Source organism: Primulina eburnea, chromosome 6 (genome assembly GCF_022965805.1).
Source record: "Primulina eburnea isolate SZY01 chromosome 6, ASM2296580v1, whole genome shotgun sequence".
Lineage (NCBI taxonomy): Eukaryota > Viridiplantae > Streptophyta > Magnoliopsida > Lamiales > Gesneriaceae > Primulina > Primulina eburnea.
The window spans coordinates 1,006,225-1,017,362 of record NC_133106.1 but is presented as its reverse complement, the minus strand read 5'-3'; the positions used below and the strand labels follow the sequence as shown (position 1 = coordinate 1,017,362).

At 39.2% G+C, this 11,138-nt stretch overlaps 1 protein-coding gene across 1 annotated transcript in view; it reads right to left on the bottom strand.

Moving 5' to 3' along the window:
* LOC140833669 (WRKY transcription factor WRKY51-like) overlaps positions 1–875 on the bottom strand; it is a 4,403-nt gene extending 3,528 nt beyond the window's left edge. The window contains exons 1-3 of the mRNA XM_073197994.1: positions 575–875; positions 305–457; positions 5–160 (exon numbers count right to left, since the gene is read on the bottom strand). Of these exons, the coding sequence (XP_073054095.1) occupies positions 5–160; positions 305–457; positions 575–645 (380 nt within the window). The 5' untranslated portion in view covers positions 646–875. The remainder of the gene's footprint in view (positions 1–4; positions 161–304; positions 458–574) is intronic.
* Positions 876–11,138: the final 10,263 nt, after the last annotated feature.

Below are 11,138 nucleotides of genomic sequence, written 5' to 3'. Positions count from 1 at the left end.
ATGCTTAGATTTCTGTTCTTGTTTCCGACTATCAGGCTGATCTGGATGATTGTGGGCACAAGTACTGTAGGTGATTATGAGCGTTGTTGCATCTGTTTTGCATCTTTCTACTTGTTTCTTTGCAGAACAATTCTTGGATGTGCTGCATCTGTAGTAACCCCTGCAGCAATATTTAATCAACCATTTGAGATTAATCAAGACGGAATGAAAGACTAGGTTCAAGAAAGATGCTATCATAGATTTTGGTATGAAATTAATTATGATAAATTAATATCGCTTCTTTTTCGGAAAATGAATGATGGACCTCGGATAAGGAGATCCTTTAATGGGTTTCTGGCCATATTTCCTCCAAGACCAACAGTCAGAAGGAGACCCTTCACTTCTCTGTTTTTTACCATTTCCTTCTATTTTCACAGCTACCACAACCCTCTCGCCACCCATATTATTATTGTACTTTCTGAAAACAAAAACAAAAAACAAAAATAAAAAATCAATAGACACCAAACTCGTAGAACTTGCTCTAGCTAGATCTGTGTGTGTTTGTGTTTGAGAGACATGCAGAGCTCTAAGTCACCTCTTGTTTGATGCATGACTACTCCCTGTTGTTGCGGAGTTGGAATCCAAACTGGTAGGCGGCTGATCCATTCTAGTAATTTCTTCTCGTACATTGAAACTTTTGTTTTCTTGAAATATTAATATAATATGGATTGGATCAAAGCTCCAGTAATGGAGAAGCAGTAAATAGAGGGAGGATAAAAAGGAAGAAATATCAGTGATTGAATTGATTACGAAAGAGGAGTGGGTAAGCTATTAAAGAGATGACAAAAACCCACGATGCAACTTGCTCTCCCTTCCCTCCAAATAGCTAATAGTACTAGCTAGGTCTTGTCATTATACAAATTTTGTCCATCATATATTTGTGCATGGTTTTTCTATCTATAAATATTGCATAAAACTGGATATATTTATATGCATTTTTTATTTAAAAATGCAGAATTAATGGAGGATTTTTGTATTTGGAGACCACAAAAACGTTTTGAATATGAACATATGCCCACTTGTCGTATATATAAAATAGAAACTATTCTCTGCCAAAAACGAAATTCCAAAAAAAAAAAAAAATTGTACGCATCTCCTTCAATTTGCCAACCACTCCTCTAGTGAATTAGTCTGCCCCACTTTGTAATAAAATTGATCTCTTGATATGGTGTGGTGGCTTGGGATGTTAATGAACTAAATGGTTTGCGAGCTATTCGAAGCTCGACTCGATAAAAATTTAATTTAAGTTCGTTTGTTAATCATATTAAGCTAAGCTCGAGCTCGAAAATTTAATCAAACTAAGCTCAAGTCTAAGGACATTCGGCTCGTGAGTTCGTAAACATGTTCGATAATAAGCTCGCAAACATATTCGATAATATGCTCACGAGCTCGAGCTCGGCTTAGTTTAGGTGGCTCGTGAGCTCGAGCTCGACTCGTTTAGGTGGCTCGTAAGCTCTAACCTGGCTCATTTGTTGGGTTGAAAATTAAAAATATTAGTACTAATGTAACGTACCGTATTTTCATACTTAAAAATTTGCGGAAAAATTAAAAATTTTCTTGAATACGAAAATAAAATCAATACGGTTGTCACTACATCATCCATTCACAATAAAGATCTTGTTAAAAGAAAAGTTTTCTCAAAGCATCTCGCATCAAACATAAAATCAGAGTATTTTAAATTTGCATAAAAACGTTAAAATGACGTGGGCGGTCCTCGGGTCTAGCCTCCCGCTCAGTCCAAGCCTGCCTCTTGGTCGCCACCTTCAGTCTCCTCATCAACATACTCACCTGCATCGATCAAGTCTAGTGAGTCTAAAGACTCAACACGTATAAACTGGGAAATAGCGAGTACTACATAATAAAATCACATGCAACTTTAAAATAGGACATACATAACTTGAAACTTGAACTTGCATAATAAACTTGAACATACGTACGTACATGACTAGACGTGCCATCAACATAAACTTTTCAGAAACATACTGCATAATTGAGCATACATAACTTCATCATTTTTGCGTAGAGGATGTTTCAAAGCAAGTGACCCATACATAATAAACGCCTGATCAGACAAACCACAGTACTGGGCTGACAGGGACGTATCCACTGCCACATACATGAGATCCCCGTTCATAATTTAACGGGCTGGTTGGTCCCCGTTCATAATTTAATGCTTTCCAACCATGATCTAACCCGTTCATAATTTAACGGGGTGGAGAGGTCCTCGGCCACGTTCACCGACTTCCAAACCCATTCATAATTTGGTCACAACACATTTAGCATACCTCAAAACTTAAAATATTTTCTTGAACGTCATACATACTTACTTGGCGTTGAGGGATTCGTTGGACTTCAACTGGAGACGTTGCTGCACATACTATCATGAATTGACATGCTTAACTTGCATACTTAGACGTAGGTAACCATGCTCACTTACGAGTTCATTCAATTCCTTAGGACGTTCTAAGATTCCAATGACTCGACTTTGTAACTCATTGTACTAAACCATGACATCAAACCTCAAAGCATACTATAAATTTTCTCCCAAAATAGAAGGACACGGACCCCGTGCCTACATCCGTGTAGGGGTCCGTGTAGACTCGGGTGAAAGGTTCGGAAAGAAGGGTGGACACGGACCCCGTGACATGGTCCGTGTGAGGGTCCGTGTAGACTCTGGAAAAAGACACCGAGGAGAGACAAAGGCACGGACCCCGTGTCAGGGTCCGTGTACGGGTCCGTGTACCTACTGTGATCGCGAACTTACGGAAATTATGTACATGCTTCGCTCAACTTTCTAGACTCGGTTGCACGGACTATGAATCGACACCCCGACACCCATCCTAGCATACTATAACATCAAATCGCTTCCGTGCAACATCCCAAGCAACGATGTTCACCTATGGTACATACGAGTCAAAAACGTGGTAATTGACACCAACTCGATTCCTACGACTACTAAAGTGCTCGAGTACCTATCGACACTAAACGACGAATCAATTAAAATCCCAACATCATACTAATCATACCTAGACGCAACAACGATCACCCGTCGATCCCCAACGAAGCCTGCAACATAACAACTTCAAGAACACAATTTTCGGAAAAGTCTCAGTTTGAGCAGTCCCACGAAAAACGTCATAACTCACTCAATGTTCATCCAAAAATCTCGAATTTTATATCAAATCGAAGGCATCGAAAAGTTCTAAAATTTTCTAGTTGAAAGTTTTCTCAAAATCCCGACAGAAAAGTCGCAGTTTTAACCAGAACAGTAAAACATAAATTTCATATCTAAAAAAGGTTTCAAAAGCGATTTAAACATGATTGCTCAAACTTTTACACCACATACACATGGTTTTACGCGTAAATAACAACGCACGCATAATATGACATGATTGATGCATCAAGAACAGAATATACGTGCCTTTTGATATTTAAAAATACCGTAACGACGATACCGAAGCGGAGATGGCGTGAGGATTGATCCGGGACGATCGTGGAACGATTTTCTTTGAAGAAACCTCGACGAAACTATGCTGGAAATTCAGAGGGAGGGGGCGGCTGCTGACCTACTCAAGAACCCTAGGTTTTCACTTTTTTAAAAATAATAAAAATCTGAATGAATAGGTGTGTGTGTGTGTGTGTGTTAAGGGTTTCTAGTGTGTGTAAAAATGTGTAAGTGTGTGTGGGTGTATAAAACATGTGTGTGTGTTTTAATTAGGGATAAATTAGTGCTAAATTAACTAACTAAAATACTAATAAAAAGTTAATACACACTAATTTAATCAAACTCCTTATTTAAAATAATTACACACTAATTTTAAAAGTTCTAAACTCTTAAATTGCTAAATACATAAATAAAGCTTTAAAATGTTAAACTAAATAAATTATTTAAAATGCCCATCTTAACTTAAAATAAAATACCACATTAAAATTGCCAACATCGTCTCCGGTCTTTTCCTCGATCCCGCTTCGAATAATCGCCTAAACATGAAACTCGAAAAACATTTTAACGTGCATCACTTAAACATAATTAATTTAAAATAATGCATTTAAATAAATCATGCAAGACTAAAACTCCTTTTAAAAATTAAATGAATGATTTAATAATTAAATAAAAGCATGAGTTTTTACATGTACTGAATTTGGGCACTACAACTAATGTCAATTGAATGAATTGAACACAAAACATAGTTGAAAAAAAAAGATGAATTTACACCACATAGTCACAATTATATTTTTAATCTTACTTGCATATCATTATACTAAAATGCTCTTTAAAACATAATAAACTAACATAAATATACCAACTTATTCTTTTTCCCCAAAAAATACACATAACCAAGTTATATACACGTTGAGTAACATTACAAATTATTATACTATTATATTAAATTTAATCTAATGAATTTATATTGATTAAAAAATAAAATTTATTTGGAACACAACGAATGGAGTATTAAAGAAGTGAATTATTGCAATGTTATTTATGTGATGATATCAGTGTATGACAAATATTTGTTATCTGGATGCTATATGTATTATTTTGGGATGTTCAATAATATAATGATTTTATGGTTTTTATTTGTTACTTTTGTCGTTTTGGTTATTTATAAATGAATTTATATTTTTATGTCTGATTTAAAATTAGTTCATAGATAGATTTAATTTTAACAAGCTCGAATCAAGCTCAAACTCGAACTCAATTCTATGCTTTACGAGCTTGAAAACGAGCCGAGCTCAAACCAGGCTTGTTAAACGTGATAAACGAGCTATTAATGAATCAAGCTCGAGTCCGGATTGATAAATGTTGGAAACTAAATTCTGGAGTTTGACAAAAACATAAATCAATCGATTAAATCAATTAATACGCGAAAGCAAATTCGGCAGCTGGACTGATCAACTGAAATCAGCTGACACAAACTAATCAGTTGAGAACTGATCAGTTAAAACATTCAGCCGAAAATATTAAAGTCTCTCAACTGAAGATACCTCGGGAAAGATCATTCAACAGACAGAAAGACATATCAGACAGCAACTGAACATGGAAAGCCGCATCACATAGAACAACGTATTTCGGCTATTGAAATTAAAACGCCGTTTTACAATCAATATTGAAGTAGCAATCAAGAACACTGTCCAAGAAATGATGAAGTGGCAATCAACGGATACATAAATTCAAAGTTACCGTTGAAAGATAAGTCTATAAATATGACTAAAGAGCAGTTGAAGAAAGACGACGATCTATCAATTTCAAACTTGCTATTACTCTGTCAAAATCTCAGCTCACTCTTATTAGATCTATTCGTAGCAATCAAGGCTACAAGTTGAGCAAACTAGCACTCTGTAATATTGATAATTCAATAAGTGCTAAGTTCAGTTACTCACAGAGATCATTGTATTATACTAAGAGTTTCAGTTTAGGCAGTAGATAAGTCTTAACTGAAGTGGGTCTGTGCAAGTGTTGTACTCGATCAAAGTCTTTTAGTGAATATCCTATCCTTGAGATAGAAGGGGTGACGTAGGAGTTATTCAAATCTCCGAACATCCAGAAACATATTGTGTTGTCTTTACTTCAGTTTTTCATTTTCAGTTAGATACTCTATCTTTCAATCAGTTTACTTTCCGCAACTGATTATTCAGTTTAACTGATTGTTATTGATCGACGGGATACTTAGTTCAGTTTGTAATAAAACTGAACTACCTTTTTCGAAGAACATTTAAATTCCTAGAAGTGTTTATTCAACCCTCCCCCCCCCCCCCCCCCCTTCTAAACACTCCTTAGTCAATAACCGATCCTATCAAGTGGTATCAGAGCAGGGCATATCCTATCAAAGACTATCTATACTCAATCTGATCACTATGTCCTCATTCAACAAGATTCCTATGTTCTCCATAGAAGATTTCGATGACTGGAAAATCAGAATGCGGGCTCATTTAGCTGCACAAGACGATGACATGTGGTACGTTATAACAGACGGACCCATGAAGATTTTGAAAGCAAACACAGCTGTTGCTATTACTGAAGGGGCACCTCACCGAATTGAAAAGCCCAGAGATGAGTGGACTACTGAGGAGAAGAGAAAGGCAAATCTAGACAATGTTGCAAAAGACATATTGTAAAAGACACTGGACAAAGTAACGTTCAGTAAAATCAAAATGTGCAAAACCGCCAAAGAAATTTGGGAGAAGTTAATTCAACTTTGCGAAGGCAATGAACAAACCAAAGAAAACAAACTTTCAGTTGCTGTGCAGAAGTTCGACAACATCAGAATGAAGATGGGAGAAACAATGCACGAATATGATGAAAGAACCAGCTGTATCATCAACGAATTGAATGCACTTGAAAAGTGTATACAAATAAAGAAGTAGCGTTGAAAGTAATCAGAGGACTTCCCAAAGAATGGAATGTCAAAACTATGGCAATGAGGGAATCCAAAGACCTAAACAAAGTTGAACTTCATGATTTATTTGCTGACCTGAAAGCATATGAGTTTGAACTTCAAACTCGAGAAGGAGAACCATCTACCCCAGCAACAACTACTGCCTTGACTGCTGTTAGAAGTGAACCAACTGGTTCAGTTGAGAAAGCTGCTGATCAACTGAGCAATTGTGGGGACCCGGGCTCTAACTCAAATCTTTTGGGATTTATTGGATCCTTGCTCGAAAATGTGGGTCAAAATTTTGCTTTTAACATTCAATCAAATGTATAGTCAAAGCATAACATGTCTTTATAATAATTAAACAACATCATGTACATACAAGTCTGTTTAGTACCAACATACACTAGTGTTCAAATACCAACTACAAACATAAGTAGTCCAAGTCTAATAAGCAAACACTATAAATCTTCAACGCCCGAGTTCTCCACGCTATCATCAATCTCTCATCTAGCTCGAGACCCAGATCCTGCCCCACCTGTTTCCATGCACACATACAGACACGACAACAGCCGGATAACTCCGGTGAGAACATATCCCAGTATAAAACATGTATGCATGCAATGTAATAATCATGTACAAAAGCATAGCATATATCAATGCACATGAATATAAAATCTACAACATGTGAAAGAATACAAATCTGTATTCAACATTTAAATCTTGACTCGACTCATTTCTAATCTAGGGATCCCGGTGTGAATAAGACGGTCTGTCACCTACCCAACCACTCGGGGTGACGGTACTTCTTATTCCTAGACTTCGGTCAACTCTGTATCGAGGGTCTACACATAGAGAATATCTACTACTATGCGTCGATACACCGAAACGTCTAGTTTTGGCCGATCTGCCAATATCTCCTATCTCAGGACTCGAATATAAATCAATAAACAATACATTACATAATCAAATGTAATAACAATCTAGTATGTGATTTAGGGAAACTCGTATCAAATCTGAATCGAGTTGTGCAATCCCGTGACCACATGAATTATACCTTTCTAGTCGAACAATCGGTCGTAGACGAGTTCTCGAATGCAATATAGCCAATACAAATCTGAAATGGCAATATGAAGACACATTCTATCAAAATACATCTCAATCAACTCAATGTACAAATCTGTAAATGATTTCAATGCAATTCAACGGCGTAACGGCGTAGTCTCGCGATACCGATAACTCAATCTCAACATATATCCACAATATACAGTCCTCAACTCATCATCATCATCATAAGCATAGGACAATACTCAAAATCTGTATCACTTCAATCTACACATGCTGGAAATTAACAACCGTAGCATATAACATCCGTTTCTTGATCCGGTTGCGAATATATCATGCTCAATACCTCAAGAACACAATATAACCAACATATTACGCTTTTCCAAACATCTATAATTCAAACCATACTGAAACTGAAAGAAACTTACATCCCCTTGAAGCTAACGAAGAGAGGAGCTCAAAATCGAAATCGGATTAAAGTTTGGATGTATGAATCTTACAAAATCACAATTTAAAAGCATGAGGAATAAAGCTTTCTCTCTCCCTGGAATCCTTCGGTTCTTGCTCCTGAATGAAGAGAAACGAGACACCTCTATTTATATCTTGCATGTTATATAACACATGGCTCATTCTTCAAAGGGCACGCATGACCGCGGGTGCGGTGGCTCAGGAACGCGGGTGCGCTGTGCCCACGGCATGCCTAACATTTTTCCGGAATTCTCCGACCGCGGGTGCGGTCATTGCAGGACCGCGGGTGCGGTCGTGCTTGCACCGCGGGTGCGGTCTTGCTTCGCACAAATCCACCAACTTTCTGTCAATGCACCGCGGGTGCTGTGTCTCCTAGCACCGCGGGTGCGGTGTAGCTTCGGCCATGCTCGCTCAAAATTCCATAATTCATGCAATAGTTTCTACTTTCATCTTATAACATGCATTCTCCTATCTTCCAAGTCTCTCATGCCAATGAAAACTCAAAATCTCGAGCCTTACATTTCTCCCCCTCTTAAAGAGGAGTTCGTCCTCGAACTCGTAAGCAATTAATCATGCGAGTATATACAAAACAGTATAGTCAAAACTGAAAAGAAAACTCACATCATATGAATAGCTCGGGATGTTTCTGTCTCATATCAGACTCTGTCTCCCAGGTTGCTTCCTCGATGCCATGACAACTCCACTGAACCTTCACAAGTGGAATGGTCTTGGTTCTAAGTTGTTTCTCCTTCCGATCAAGAATCTGTATCGGTCTTTCAACATAGCTCAGAGTCTGATCTAACTCGGCCTCGTCAGGCTGAATAACATGAGAATCATCTGGCATATATCTGCGCAACATCGATACATGAAAAACGTTATGTATTCCAGATATAGAAGGAGGAAGAGCAAGTCGATAGGCTCGGTCGCCAATCTTCTCTAAGATCTCATACGGACCGACGTATCTAGGAGACAACTTTCCACGTTTGCCAAATCTGACAACGCCTCTGAAAGGTGAAATCTTTAAAAATACTCTGTCTCCCTGCTCAAATACCAACGGTCTGCGTCTGACATTGGCGTACTTCGCTTGCCTATCCTGCACTGTCTTCATTCTTTTCTGAATGATCTTCACTTTCTCGGTCATCTCACGAATCATATCAGGCCCCAACTCTGGTACCTCAGATATATCATCCCAGTACAACGGAGATCTGCACTTCTTTCCGTATAAAGCTTCGAACGGTGCCATCTCAATGCTAGTCTGATAGCTGTTGTTGTATGAAAACTCACATAACGGCAATGAATCTTGCCAACCAGTACCAAAATCTAGTACTACAGCTCTCAGCATGTCCTCTAAAGTCTGTATAGTCCGCTCTGACTGTCCGTCTGTCTGAGGATGATAAGCAGTGCTCAGGTGTAAAGTCGTACCTAGAGCCTGCTACAGGCTGTGCCAAAAATGAGAAGTGAATCGTGGATCACGATCTGATACGATCGACTTCGGCACACCATGCAATCTGACGACCTCTCTGACATACAACTCTGCCATCTGATCGTGTCGATAGGTCATTCTATACGGAATAAAACACGCTGATTTGGTCAGTCTGTCAATCACAACCCAAATAGCGTCACAGCCCCGCGAAGATCGAGGTAACTTCGTCACGAAATCCATGGAAATATGGTCCCATTTCCATTCAGGAACAGACAAACTCTGAAGTAAACCTCCGGGCTTCTTTCTTTCTGCCTTCACCTGCTGGCAATTCAGGCATTTAGACACAAATTCTGCAATATCTGTCTTCATCTGCTTCCACCAGAATTGTGTCTTCAAGTCATTGTACATCTTCCTGCCACCAGAATAAATGCTGAACCGACTACAGTGTGCTTCTGACATGATCTGTCGTCTCAAATCTGAAATCTCTGGCACTACTAAGCGGTTATTCACATACAGAACAGAATCTCTAACCTGATACTCTGATATATGACCAGCTCTGACCATATCAATCGATCTCTGAACACTCGAATCGGTTCTCTGCGCTTCTTTGATCCTCAAAATCAGATCTGGCTCAATCTGAATCGCAGCAAGTCGCAACGGTCTACTCTCTATATCAAATGTCAATCCAGACAAACAACAGTCCTCTACTAAATTCGATACACCTACTGTCGACAAGGAAAGAGCACATACCTTTTGACTCAATGCGTCTGCCGCTGCATTCGACTTCCCTGGATAGTACTTGATCTCGCAATCAAAATCTTTCAGCAGATCAAGCCATCGTCGCTGCCTCATGTTCAACTCTGACTGAGAAAAGAGATACTTCAAGCTCTTATGATCGGAATAGATCTCAAATTTCTCGCCATACAAATAATGACGCCAGATCTTCAAGGCAAAGACAATCGCCGCCAATTCAAGATCATGAATCGGATAACGAGTCTCGTGCAGCTTCAGCTGTCTAGAGGCGTACGCTATCACGTGCCCTCGCTGCATAAGAACACATCCCAATCCTCTGTGAGATGCGTCACAATATACAACAAACTCACCTGTACCTGAAGGAATCGTCAAGACAGGCGCACTAGTCAGCCTCTTCTTCAACTCCACAAAACTGGCTTTACAATCTTCGGACCACACAAATTGTAAGGCTCGAGAATTATCAATTGGCATTGATGTTAGACTTGTAAAGGTAAGAATGCATGACAATTAAATCAGAATTGTGAAGCTGGGCCGAAGCCACACCGCACCCGCGGTACAGGAAGGACCGCACCCGCGGTGCATTGAGAGGAAATTAGTGGATTTGTGCGAAGCAAGACCGCACCCGCGGTGCAAGCAAGACCGCACCCGCGGTGGTGAGACCGCACCCACGGTCCTGCAATGACCGCACCCGCGGTCTGAGCATTCAGGAAAATGGAAGGGCAGCCGAGAGCATAGCGCACCCGCGGTGCTGGGGTGACCGCACCTGCGGTGTTGCATGCGAAATGCCACCTTTGAATTTCGTGTTGACACTTGGCATGTTATATATATACTTTGAAATGACACCTCATTGTTTCATTCAGAAACAAGAACCGAGCTCCTCCTTCAAAGAATCCTCAAGCTTCAAGGTAGATTAGAACATTAGTTTTGAAAAATTGGTGCATCCGATTTTGAATCCGAGTAGAGATTATTGATCCTTGCATCATTGGCTACAAAAGGAAGTAAGTTTCTTGCAG